Source organism: Eurypyga helias, unplaced genomic scaffold, assembly GCF_000690775.1.
Source record: "Eurypyga helias isolate BGI_N326 unplaced genomic scaffold, ASM69077v1 scaffold4911, whole genome shotgun sequence".
Taxonomy (NCBI): Eukaryota; Metazoa; Chordata; class Aves; order Eurypygiformes; family Eurypygidae; genus Eurypyga; species Eurypyga helias.
In genome coordinates, this window is record NW_010231359.1 from 24,824 (window position 1) to 39,085 (window position 14,262).

Here is a 14,262-nt window from a genome sequence, read left to right on the forward strand (position 1 = left end):
ATGCAGCCAAGCCCTGTATTTCTCTCAGCTGGAAGTACCTGCTGACAGGCACACTATTAGATGTTTTCAGAAGAAATAAACACTTGTGGAAAAAAGCAATTATGCTGCAAATTTGATTTGCTTCATTCAAATTATTTGGTGAAGTTTATCTGAAAAAAAACGATCTTCATGCTTCATCAGCATCTCACCGGCATCTTGTACGCATTCTCCCCACATCACCTCTCATACGTACTGAGGAGTAACTTCAACTGCGCTTTCCTTCTAATAGAAACTAAGAACTGTGCAGTTGGACCATCACAAATATCACAGAGAGAAAAGTCACACTAAGTAGGAAACAAAGTATGAGCCAAAGAACTACTACAGCAAAATAAGAGTTTGCTGCATACATTGATGTAGATACAGGGGAAAAAAGAAATCTGGACCAGCATTGAGGAGTTTTGCAGCGCTATTTAGCACGGAAGGATCAAATTCTGTTCACTGACGTGCAGACCCAAAAGGCAGACTACTGAAAGTGTTCCCCAGTTTCACATCAAACCACTGACAACTACCAGGTGAACTGCCGTTTTTCAAAACCTCCTTGTTCTAGGTGATAGCTGTCTTCACTGCCTGAGAAGGTATGGGGAGACGTACCAAAACCATTGGCGAAGTCAAGAGTCATTCCGACCGTTACCTCCCCTTTTATCCACCTTTAGGACTGTTATCCTATCCCACTCAAGTAACACCTATATTTAAATTAACTAACAATTAAAGTTCTCCATATCCTTTAACTGCTTACAAATCCACATGATTTGCATCTTTCCACGGAAAGTAGGAAATCACTGTCGCCCTCTCCTTGCCTGTCTCTCCGCTGTTATCTTTTCACTTAAAATCCAGCCACCATTGCTCCTCTCACCATGTCCTTGCAGGGGCTTTATCTTAAGCGAGACTGGTGCACGATACCCCCAATCTCCCTTTTTAAGCAAAGATGCTACTTTAGCGCTTCTCCGGTTCTTTAGAAAACCCCCAAATCCTTCATGAGTTCATGATGACAATTGCTAAGGTTTTTCCTATGGTTCCCCCTTGGCTTGTTGACAAGAATTGCTTATGTTCTACCTGCAGTTCCCCATCTACTCACGCACGAGCATCAACCTCCTGCAACCCGAAGGAATAATTAGTCACAGAAGATACTCTCAGCTTTTTATCGATGACTAGGAATATGAGAAATGAACTGTCATAATCTCCAAACAGCAGATAAATCAATCAAAATAATTCTGATCATCACCTTTGCCTCATGTATTAGCAACTGTTTTCCTATTAAAATGGCAGGCAAGTAAATATCCTTTGCTCTCCTTGTATTTTCCATGGATTTAGATAATCTTTTTCTGTTTCATTCTATGCTAGTGACAGGACAAGGGGGAATGGGTTTAAATTGAAAGTGGGGAGGTTTAGATTAGATATCAGGAAGAAATTCTTCATGGAGAGGGTGGTGAGGCACTGGAACAGGTTGCCCAGAGAAGCTGTGGATGTCCCATCCCTGGGTGTCTTCAAGGCCAGGCTGGATGAGGCTTTGAGCAACCTGGTCTAGTGGAAGGTGTCCCTGCCCATGGCAGGGGGGTTGGAACTAGATGGTCTTTAAGGTCCCTTCCAACAAAAACTAGTCTGCGATTCCATGATTCTTTAAAAACATGAAAATTCCCATCCTCATGGAGTCAGTTATGGAGGAGTGAAGGACATGACTGAACATAGATGAGGAACATGTGTGAGCTCTCCTAGCCCATCATCTCAGGCTAAACCAAACTTCTGTTGCTTGGGGCCTCTGCCAGGGAATCTGAACAGAGAATTCCGTTAGATCTCCCTTGGGTTCACGGTGGACAATGGCTCAAGGCGGCTTAAGACAGACCAAAAATGTGCTAAAATGCAGATTACGAGGGAAATGGGAACAGTAGTATTCATACTTATTGTATAAATAGGAGCAACCAAAGACTGGAGATGGAAAACGTGTTGCTGCAGACCTCTGTACTTCCAGGCAGTAGCCCAGGACGCCGAGACTGGCCTGTTGTGCTGGCAGTGCCGACAGTGGAGACGACAAACAGATGAACAAAAAGCCGGCAGAACCGAAAGGGACCGTGAAAACCACCTAGAGAGGCAGCAAAGCAGCAGCTTGACCAGAGGACTGTTTTCTAGGATATATGATTGAAAATTTTAAAGAATAATTACATTTTTTAAATCCCCACAAAGTTAGGTTTTCCTTGGCCTGTCCCCACATCGAAGACAGAACAGGGTGACCACAGCCGGTACAGCGCTGGATTTGTAACGCTGCGGAGACAATCCAAGAGAGAAGGGTCGGGAATAACCCTGAAGGACAGCCACTGAGGTCTTGCATTTTCCTCCCCGGTGAGCAGAGGCTTGACGGCAGTTCCTGTGCAGAGGAATAAGGTAGGCAGACAGAAATAGATTTACAACCCCCTCCCACCAAATACCCATTTCCAAACCCGTGTAAACAGCTACTCGCCTGTCACTAGCCGTCAGAAACTGCCGTTGTTCTACGTACTTGCTCCAACGGTTAAAAATCCACGTTCCCCTAACGGCCCACTTGCAGCCAGAGCATCGGAGAGAGCTGCTCTTGGTGGACTACAAATACTAGAAGCCGGAAACACTGTTCGGCAGTGAAAAGTCCCAACAGCAGCGTCCTGAAAATACGAGTTTTGTGAGTGCCGATGGTCTGTGTGTAACGCGCCCTCTAGTGTGAAAAACACCAAATCACAAACATTCAAAAACCGGTTTGGTAATGAACTGAGGGGCTTTTAAGTGTCATTCTCTATCCACGTTTTTTCTCCCTAAATATTTATAACGTGATTTCTCACATTTTAATACAAGAGAAGACAATTTTTAACATAGTTTGAGCTTCTGACCCCAGATTCTTCCTTTATTAGGAGGAGCAGTGAATACGCAAATCTACACCCGTGTTTGCTGCTGTAACGCTCCCCCAGCAATCAGTAAGACACAATGTTGTGTTCCTTTTTTCCTTTTCGCCTTCCACTACAATATTAATTTTCAAGAACCATGGAATACCGGGATGGGAGGTACCTCCAGGATCACCTGGTCCAACCTTTCTTGGAAAACAGATTTTCTGGCCATGATGTTGTGCAAGTCATCAGCAGTGTCACAGCACAACTTGGCCTAAGACGAGGCAAAGCACATTCCGATGCACCCAAATTCATCTGGCTGCTGTACCTGGTTAGGCCCTAGAACCTGGAAATAAAGCAGTTTTAGAGCTCGGACTTCCCTTCCTGAATAGGTAGGAAACCCCTTACAACCACACAAGTCACACTGAGGGCTCACAGAGAAATTACTTTGAACTGTAACTGGACCTGAAAAGCCACTGGGCGACGCCAACTTTGAGGTAGGAGCATGGAACCAGCCGCAGCCACTGCTGCAACCCCCTCCCGGGCAGTAGCTGGGAAGAATCCCTGGGAACTGCCCCATCGCATCCATAGAAAACCAAAGCAGCCTTCCGTGCCACTTCCACCAAAGGAACATGCAGTGTGGTTCGTTAAGACGCCCAACGGGCTTCTTTCCATCAGCAAAGTTTTCCAGCTTCGAATTCTCTCCAAGTGCCTACAGACACCTGCCAGAGCCAAGCAGCACTTGACCTTCCCCAGGAACTGTCTCTGAAGAGAAAAGCCAGCAGATGAGACATGGAAGTCTGAGCAGAATTCAGACCAAAGCTGTCGCTGAAGAGGCGACTGCACAACTTGTCGGAGAATACAGAAATTAACGCCCTGGTTTTCAAAAAAGTCACTTTTCCCCCTCCTGTGTAGAGGGGGAACAGCAGCAGCAGTTGGGAACCCTAATAAGTAATTCTGCAGCTGTGTGTATACATTTTTTAACTGTACTTCATACTTCACAGGTATCAAAATTCTTGTCCTACAAGCACAGAATTACTGTTTTCCTGCTCCAGCTGTAACCGCAATCTCAGCTTTCCCGATCCAAGCAAACCCATCTTCTCTGCTTGCCTGAACGAGGCTGAGTCATCATCCAGCTCCACACACACCAGCCTCCAGCGGATCTGGCGGAACACGTCAGAAATACCACCAGGCGCAGGCCGGCGTTTGAACAGGCAGTCCTTGCTGATCACGGGCGGCTCTCCTGCCTCGGTCCTGCCCACCTCAAGCCCCATTCCTGTCAGGGAAGGGATGGTTATACGGCCGACCCTCCCGTCACCACCCCGAAGCCCTACTCAAGGCAACAACCGAACTTGCAGTTTCCTACCCGACGTGGCTGCTGGGCGGCACCGGCCCTTGCAGGATCCCTGCTGGCACCGCTGGCCCCAACGCCCCGTTGGCTGTCAAGACCCAGTGAGCGAGTTGCTCGTTCACGTGCGACACACGCCCACCCGATCTCTGCGGTGTCGGCGCCCACGACGGGCGGCTGCTCTCGGCTGGGGGGGGGGGAAAACAGAGGGCTCGGGAAGGACGGTGCCGCCTGCCGCAGCAAGAGACCGAGCAGGTTCTTGAAGGCGCGCCTGGAGTGACGGCTCACCGGGGAACGAGAGAGCGGGCGCTACAGCAACGTCTCGGGGGCTGAAGTCAGGACAAAATTTAACAGTTGAGAAAGAAATTTTATTTCAAGCTTCTAAGGGGGTATTACAAACAATAGAGAATAGAAACATTAAAAACTATTCAAAAAAGTAATTGTCCCTTTAAAATAAAGACTCAAGCAGGTTTAACAATGAAGTATGCTATTCAATGAAGTTAAAAAAAAAAAAGATTTAAAAAGTATTGGTTTTGCTGTTTTTGCTAATCCTTTATAAAAAAGCTGGGCATAAATACTTCGTGCATTCATATGCATTATTTGGTGTTTCATAGTATATAACTTGGTACAGTATTTAAGAGATCACTGCAAAAGAGTTCCACCACAGTGCAGGTATAAATAATGGAGTCGTTAGAAATCACATTGCAAACATACCTTGCCATTCCCATCGTTACAAATGCAGTATCGCAGTGAGGGTAGGAATAAAGTAGCTACAACAATCAATATCTCGACTTTATTTTTTTTCTTTTTAATATAAAAATGCAGTTCTGGAAACCCGCCCTCCTCCTTCCCCCTGCCCAAACATAATGCTTTACTTCTTAAAAATAAAAATAAAGTACTAATTCTATATACATCACATGTACCATACAAAAATGTATCCAAAGTTTCTATTGCTACCAAAGTGTTCTAAATTAAAAGTTACAGAAGTCCCCTCCTCGGAAACAAAAGATTACAAGTTACAAAAAAAATCAAATTACACACAAACCATCAAGTTATTTTATACAATTTCCAATACATTTTTCTCCCAAAGCAAGTTGTCTCCTCATGTGCCTGTATAAAAATGCATATCAATATATTTGTCAATTTTATTTTTCATTATAAAGCAAATTAATACATTTTCTACAATAAATAAAACACAGGGAGGCACACATAGCAACAAAATCAAATCAACGGGAGAGAAACGGGATATGGTTTTGAAAGAAATAATGTGCTTGTAGGCTTTAAGACAGGTTTGTTTAAAACAAAAACAATCAAGTTATTTTGGGCAACAATGGAGTGTTTTTGGTGATTTGCAAGTGATGTACACAGTCTAGTTTTTTTTTCTTGATGTCTTTCTCACAAAGTACCCTCCAAAATAACACAGCTTCCTCTCTTAAAATACATATTTGTAACTGTAAATTTACACCAGTCTTAAATACGTGGTACTTTGTGCAAAGAGCTACGATTTACACAGACATTCAGAAGTCTCTCAGAAGCCACAGACCAAGGAAGAAATGATATGAGCAGCACCATGTTGTGTGTGATTCAGGCAAACACAGCGTCGATGCCATGTTGGTATCAGGCTGTACAGGCCACTAAACACCTTCAGCTGGAAGATGGTGCTCAGGGAACTTAACCTCAGCAAGAAAGAAAAAAAAAAAAACAGGAAAGTGGAAAGCATGGAAACTAAAACCAACTCCCTCCCCAGCAAAATTACAAAAGGAATTAAGGAGCTACTTCTAAAATCAGAATAAGTTAAGTGTTGAATATACATTTATGTACAATTATGAACACTATGAACAAGACATTTTAACAGGTTTAGTGGAAAATCCTCCAAACTACAACACAATAAAACCATTAATCAATATGGCAATGGTGATTTAGAAGAATTGCTCGACTACTTCAAGTTTGCAGAACTCGGCCACTGAATCAACAGTTAAGGGGTCGTATCTTCAATACATTCTTTTAGACAGAGAAGTTCATCAGTAGGGTTCAAGCCTGCGTGGTATTGCCCAGGCCGTGGCAGAAGCTCTGCTAGTCAATGTCACTGAAGTCACTGACGGGTTCTCCGTGGACTCTGCTCAGGTGATTCATAGCACGATCAAAAGCAATTCTCACTGCTTTTCGTATGCTTGAGTTACGGCCTTCCATCATTTTTAACTTGTCTATGGTCTCGTCTATCCCAAGGGGAACCATTTTGGATTTGGGAAGCCACTGCCTGCAAGAAAGGGTAAAATAAGGACGTTAAATACAGAACAAAATCAAGACGTTTGGCCAGAAACGTCAGGGCTGCTACTCTGTGCTTCTCACACAGCAGAGCATGTCTATGACCCTAAGTAACGTGAGGAAATGCCTTTCAAGATAGAACTTACCTCCCTTAAGTATGTTAGGAACATGAAATATCAGGAAAGCCCCTTCCAGCAAACACAGAATACATGTCAATTCACTGACACGTCATGATGGATGTTAAGTACCAGTGGAAAAAAGAGCATGAAGTGCTGATGTCGTTTAGGTAACAAACCGGCAGCAGCGACTTGCAATGAACGTGACTCAAGATTCACCCGGCAGTTTTGCTTCTCTTCATTCTTTCATTTCCATTATCACGAGGGATTTGCAGGTGACGAATTTTTGCCTCGCATTTAAAACAACCCAATGTGGGCCTTACGGAGCAAGTCGGACGGACAAGGAAGCTCTGCCTAGTATGCATTGACCCTGCAGCCTGAAATCCCACACACGCAGAAGTACATCTCCATTTAAAGCTCTAGGAGGATCATTAACTCCTGGGCATGGAGGAGTGACAATAAAAAAAGCTCTACCTCCCACTCCCCTAGTTAAAGGAAAAGCATTCCACATATGAAGAACTATCAGGAAAAGAGTTCTTCACGGAGAGGGTGGTGAGGCACTGGAACAGGTTGCCCAGAGAAGCTGTGGATGCCCCATCCCTGGAAGTGTTCAAGGCCAGGCTGGATGAGGCTTTGAGCAACCTGGTCTAGTGGAAGGTGTCCCTGCCCATGGCAGGGGGGTTGGAACTGGATGGTCTTTAAGGTCCCTTCCAACCCAAACCCAAATCATTCTGTGATTTTGTTCAAAGATATTAACTGAATGAAACTGTCTCCTGAAATACTTTCTCAAAGCTTGCTAAGCTGAGCGCACGCACTGAAAGAACGTGAAGAGTCCGTACAAAGACACACAACAGTAACATCAGCAACCAGAACAACAGGCACCAGTCCAACCACGATCCGTTTAATATGGATCAGAGGGAAGTTCTAGGAAGGCATTTTCTAATAGGAAGCTTGCCGAGTCCTCCAGGCGCAAGCGGCGAAGAAGAAACGAATCTGGCTGTTCACGCAGGGAATTCATAGCTCACGGGCGCCGCACTGCAGACCGGAGGTGACACACGCCCTGCAAGCGAGGGAAAGTCATCCCCACCGGTCCAGCAGTTACGGAGGAAAAAGCGCATCCGGGTGATGAGCGCCACATAATAATAATTAATTAAAGAATTAAGAGACCCATTACCAAAGCAACTTTGGGAGGTTGGGGTGGTGAGGAGGAGGGGAAAGGGGCTGGAAAAACACGTAACCTTTCCGGTCCGTCTATGCAGAGCATCCGTTAGAGACAGCTTTGCATCGTATCTGCAAGACTTGGGACAACCCGCACGTGGCGGTGTGTCAGAGAAGTTTAAGCCGCGGGGGACTCCCAGAAGCACACGGCAGTCGCAGCAGCTGCGGAGCGAGGGAGAGCGTGCGCTACGCGGGGGATACCGACGGAGAAATAGAGAACACAGGGCGCGTGTTTACACTGGGGTGTTGGCCATGAACAAAGGCAGGAGAATGGAGGTTCTCACGGAATCCTGTGCAACTGACCACAGAAGTACCAATTCAGGAAGAACTGAGGAACAGAGAGAGCAAGCCCAAGAATCGTGATCATGCCAAAGGATCTACGGGGACAGAAAAGCTAACGCCAGTTCTGCGTTTCAGGCCGCAAGTTAATCAGGTGACAGAGAGAGTCAAGAAAATGACAGCATTTCCAGACCCCACATATAATCAGCTCAAGAGGAAAATGACATCTGGAAGTCTAAGCAAAATCAGGAGTAAAATGGAGGTATAAAAAGACTTAAAGCTAGCTTGACCTGTGTGGAAACTCAGAAAGGTGAGGGATTAAGAAGCCCATAGGAAAGAAATACATAACTTGATGATCAAGGAAGAAAGAGAGGTAGATGAAAAGCTTCCACACCTGGGGAAAAAAAAACACCAAACCCTAAAACCAAAACAAACCGACAAACCCAAAAGAGCTAGAGTAGAAGGAGGAGAGAACACTTTACTGCCTAAGTTATCCCTTCAGGCTCCACGCAGTATACTGCTCATGCTGAAATAAATGGAAAAAAGCAAGGTTTCATGAAAAAAAATGAGAAAGGGATAAGAACTTCAAATTAGAGTGTTGATAAAACATTTAACTGGAGAAGCTAAAAATGTAAAGACCATTCGCTTGAGCAGACTGGTGTCATTCTGAACGCAATGATGGAGGCTGATACAGAAAAACAGTAAAGACAATTACCTTTAAAGAAATCCCTTCTGCTAAAGAGGCAATTTTATCAGGTTAATACGTGAAACCAGCTTGTCAATCAAACCAAGAGACTATGTAAGAGCGTATTTTCTTCCAAACAGACCATAAAAAAAAAAAAGTATCTTTCAGTGATGATATGCCTTGGTCCAGGAACAGATTCAAATACTAAATTCTAATACTACAGTTGATACTTCCATAGGAAAGATATCCATGGAAAAATAACATTTCCATTTTCTTTTAGACTAAAGGGGCAGTGTTTTAAAAATTCTGAGTCACCGCACCAAGCCATACATTTCAATAACATACCAACTTCTTTTGTTGTCAAAAAACAGCACTAAGAATAGTTTCTCGTCCGATTTGGTCTGCATTTGTTCTCCAATCTTCAGTACATCCAGAGGTGGCACTGGTATAGTAACACCGTTGTGATGGCCAGCAACACGAGGCATCTTAGGGTCAATAATCTGTACAGGAGCAGAAAGGACAGTTGGGAATTTTTATCATTTAGTTTAAGTAGATTACCTTCATGGGAAAAGAATCATAAACTCGACAGCCACCGCATATAAACTGGTTTTGTGTTACACATCTGCACAACAGCTGCATGAAAGAACGGAAAAAAGAATATCTCTGGAGCATTTTTCATCCTTATCAGTTCTTCTTAAAGCCACACCTGAATTTCACTCGGTGTAACTCTGCTGGGCAACGAGCAGGTTTCACACTGAGAAGGTTTAAATCAAGATTTTTAAAAGCAACTTGTCATAACTGGCCTCAGATTTTCTGGGTTTTGAATTTGAGATACCTTAAAGAAATAACCTATTTTGAGGTATATCAAAATATCACTTATTTTGATATGAGATACAAGCTCACCACTCCAAATCTGGAGGGAAAAAAAAAAACCAACCTCTAAACAAGCAAAAATACCTCAGACAGAAAAAAGAAATCAGAAGTCACTTTCAAATATCCTGCACGTCCAATTTAATTAACCTGTTTTCAGCAAAAGATGCAGTTACAGTCACAAATTCTTTCTAAATAAAGGTTAGGGGAGGCAGGAAGATGCTGCTGCCGTGACACTGATCAGGCTGATGGAAGAACCCCTTTGGAGGCAGAGCACAGCGCTACCAATGCTCTGCTTCTACCAGAGAGGACTTGTGTCACCCCACGCCTGTCCCACCCATCTCCTACCCAATGAACCCGTGTTGTTCTTTATAGCATTCACACTGGCACCAACCCTCATCCACGCTGAGCTGATTATGGGAACTCCATCAGCAGAGAGCTAACACGGCAGGAGTCCGTACACATCGGAACTTTCTTCTGTTGGGGTTCAACTCCCCAGTCAGCTCGGCGCACACTCAGACAAACACCAGTGCTGACATAAAGGAGTGGGCAGAAAAGGAGCCCTTTGGGCACAATCAGCTTAAACCTAACACTAAAGTGCTAACACCGTTCGAGGGACAACCGAATCGCCAGATTTGCAGCATCTCGCCCAAGAATGTTCAGGGCACCCTCTGAGGGCTCTTCAGTGCTCTGAACGTCCCCTCCACACGTTTTAACTTGACTGTATCACCACATTTCCTGACGTCCCTGGCACACGTACACTGAAACAGTCAGCGCTGCCCAGTCTATTATCTGCAGCCTTCCAGTACCTGAAGGGGCTACAAGGAAGCTGGGGGTACTTTTTACAAGGGCCTGTAGTGACAGGACAAGGGGTAATGGGTTTAAATTGAAGGCCCGGAGGTTTAGATTAGATATCATGAAGTATCAGGAAGAAGTTCTTCATGGAGAGGGTGGTGAGGCACTGGAACAGGTTGCCCAGAGAAGCTGTGGATGCCCCATCCCTGGATGTCTTCAAGGCCAGGCTGGATGAGGCTGTGAGCAACCTGGTCTAGTGGAAGGTGTCCCTGCCCATGGCAGGGGGGTTGGAAGTAGATGATCTTTAAGGTCCCTTCCAACCCAAACCATCCTGTGATTCTATGATCATTCAATGTATTCCCACTCTGCCAAGTTACTTGTTTCTTTAATGAACTGCAGAATCAGAGTATTTTTAGAAGACATTTTCTGCTGCAAAATAATTAACAAGATGTCTGTCAAATGCTTATTCAGCTGACCCTTTAAATAATAAGATGTACCGCAGCAGCAAAGACTAGAGACACACGTGTGGGCTTTGGCTGGGCTGGCGTCAGTCTTCTTCGCCGTAGCGAGAACGAAGCCGTGTTCTGGATTTGTGCTGAGCAGTGGTAACACCAGTGTTTCCAGCTGTTGCCAAGGATTGTTTGTACCGGGTCAAGGACATTCGGTTTCTGGTGCTGCATCCCTGTTCCCAGCTTCTTTGCCACACGAAGCAGGGAGGGGGCACGGTCAGGATGGCTGGCCCAGATGGGCCAAGGGGATATTTCACCCCACAAAATGTCATGCTCAGTGTATTTGCTAAGCTGGGGGTTGGACCAAGGGTGGGCTCGCTCTCTCCAGCTCTGGCTCTCAGTCAGTCGGCGGGTGGTAAGCAGTTGAGTAATTTGTTTTCCATGATTTTCATCACATATTAATATTGCTAGTATTAGTGGTATCGTATATACTGGTATAGTTTATTGAATTTACTTTCAATTATTAAACTGCTCTTATGTCAGCCCACGAGTTTCCTTATGTTTTCATCCAATTCTCCTCTTCCACTGGAGGAGGGAGGGAGGTGAGTGAGCAGCTGCATGGTACTTAGTTGGGGGCTGGGATTAAACCACGACAGTTTCTCACTGGTAGTGTAGCAGAGATTATTGACCTAAAATCTGATACTGCAATAATTTTTAAAACTATACATACACATGATAAAGAGGGCAGAATAATCCACCTGTGTTCAACCTGAATGAGAATTTGTCAATTACCTCAAGTACACACGCCAGTATTTTCAGCCCAAAACCGGTATCACTAGTGTACAGACAGGGAAACTCTGTACTTACCAGAGCTGGGTAGGAAGGATATCCACTGCATTTGGCCCATACTACTTTCAGAGGCTCAAGAACAGCTGTTGCAGCATCAGTTGAAATCCACATACTGCTGTGCCCAACTTCTAAACAAATAACAAGTAAATATAAAATTAAAATGTTAAAGAATGAAACCTCCAAGAAATCTTCTCCAGTTCTTCGTCTCCTCAGCAATCTCTCGTGATCATTAGAATCCAAACACCAACACCACCCTTCATGCACATACCAATGAAGAGCAAGTAATGTTTGCAACAGCTCTTTAAATGATACCAGTACTTTGATCCAAGACTACGGATAAGGAACAAGTTTCTAGACCCTTCTAGAAAGAGCAGATCTTAAACCCCCTAATTTTCAGGAAGCCACTGTATGCCAGATTCTAATAATCTGGTCCCTTTGAAAAAGCTCAAAAGCAAACACAGAATTATGGTACTCCAAATAACCAGTTTCTTTTGAAGCCATGACCACAATCCTGTCAAAGAGGTGATGGCACTGAAGACGCGAGTCACACAGTACGTTTCCAGACGGCTAGATGCAACACAGAAGGATTAGCACCTGCTGACTTGCAATGCTTCTCTGGTATACCTTTCTGCTCTTATGCACGAATTCTGATCTGCATTTTCACTTCTATCAAAGAGCCCTCTTGGTCTCTCTGTCCAGCCCTCTCCTACAGCACAGTTCAAGACCACCCACAGGGTTCAAGGAAGCAGCTGCAATCAGGTTTTTTCCTTCTCAGCTGGCAGCCTACCAGAAAACTTGAGTTCAGGTTACTGCTTCCTTCTACCAGAACCCTCTGTCCTCCCCTGTCACTCACCACTGGAGTGAAACAGGAGGCAGATTTAAGCCTTTCAGTCCACCAGAACCCCCAGAACCCCCCAGGCAGACAGGGATCCAGCCAAGAGACTGGGCAGAAGACAGTGGTTATTCTCTCAAGATGGAAGTGAGGGTGGAAAAAGTAGGGAGAAGGGAATGAAAGTTCACAAGCTGTAAAAACGAGGAGGCACACCTTGTACGGGGAAACATGATACCAGAATTCAGTTCAGAGATTGCAGTCGCCTTTTTTTTTTTTAGCAGTAAGGGCACACAGGGATCCAGCCAAGAGACTGGGCAGAAGACAGTGGTTATTCTCTCAAGATGGAAGTGAGGGTGGAAAAAGTAGGGAGAAGGGAATGAAAGTTCACAAGCTGTAAAAACGAGGAGGCACACCTTGTACGGGGAAACATGATACCAGAATTCAGTTCAGAGATTGCAGTCGCCTTTTTTTTTTTTAGCAGTAAGGCAATACTTGATAAAAGTAGCGCTCGACTTTCCAAAATACAACTTATGCCTCAATTCTTCCCAATCTGCTCCCACTTAAAATGGGCAATGCTTATTTATAACGAGTCGTGGCACGCAGGAACACGTTCCTCCTCAACATCACACGGGTTCTGGGATAAAGTGGTTTCAAAGCTTTTAAGAGTAGAAATAACAAGGATAAAAGTGTTTAAAGGGATCACACCCCCAGAGAGAGAGCACATTCTCCCCAGCATATTCTAGGTCAATATTCAGCCACAGGTTATTCGATTAGAATTCATTGTTAATCTAGAGTGGCATCAACTTTTCAAGCAAACCGGGAAGTCGAAAGATGCACAACTACACAACGCTGCTTATTGAACGCAGTCGTTCATATCAACCTGCCACCAACAGCATCAGAGATGTCAGACGTTTCTGAAGCCACAAGTTGTCACAGGCTCTGCTACGGTGTGGGTGTCACAGGAGAAAGAAACAAATGCAATTTTTTCCACCTCTTAAGACCTCCAATAAGCCTCTGAAAGACTACCAATCCCAGCAGGCTTTAGAGAGGAGAGCTTTAATTAGTGGATTCCATTATACAAAACCATAAAAGTAATTGAAGTCTTATTTACACTATTCCTTAATGAACTAAATAATCTTAGAAAAACAGTTACTAAATCTATTTACTGGTTTATTTATTTGTTTCTTTCTGTATCTTTTTAGGGAGGTCACTTTAGGCCATTCTTCACTTTCTCATTAAAAGTTGTAGTACTACTCCGCAGATTTTAAACCCATCATACACACAGGTGTAATACCTACAGGCATTCCTACACTTCTCAGAATACAGCTGAATACATTACATGCTGGATATTATGGACAGAAACGTTAAATCCAGATGAACCATTCTGGGAGGATCTAAAAAACAATCAGAGCAATTACGAACACAACAGAAAAAGCAATTTAGGCAACCCCTTTATTTTTCGGCTCTCCTAACACTGGTGTGTTAACTGTGCACGTGCCAGTAAGGCTCGTGAAGGCTTAGGTATCCTTCACACACAGACCATTTTGAAAAACACCGATAGAACTGCATCTGGTACACAAAAGCAGCAGCTAACAAGAAAGAAGAGAAACCTATGTTGTGTCATATCAGCTCTGCAGCTGAGGATAAAGAGAATGGTCTATTAATGCCACG

At 44.3% G+C, this 14,262-nt stretch overlaps 1 protein-coding gene across 2 annotated transcripts in view; it reads right to left on the bottom strand.

The window, feature by feature from the left end:
• Positions 1-4,568: 4,568 nt before the first annotated feature.
• Positions 4,569-14,262, bottom strand: part of BRD1 (bromodomain containing 1) — a 55,010-nt gene continuing 45,316 nt past the window's right edge. Inside the window, exons 10-12 of one of the 2 annotated variants that reach the window (XM_010161027.1) lie at positions 11,778-11,887; positions 9,142-9,296; positions 4,569-6,490 (exon numbers count right to left, since the gene is read on the bottom strand). In XM_010161027.1, the coding sequence (XP_010159329.1) occupies positions 6,307-6,490; positions 9,142-9,296; positions 11,778-11,887 (449 nt within the window). In that variant the 3' untranslated portion in view covers positions 4,569-6,306. The remainder of the gene's footprint in view (positions 6,491-9,141; positions 9,297-11,777; positions 11,888-14,262) is intronic. The other variant, XM_010161026.1, reaches the window with a different exon arrangement.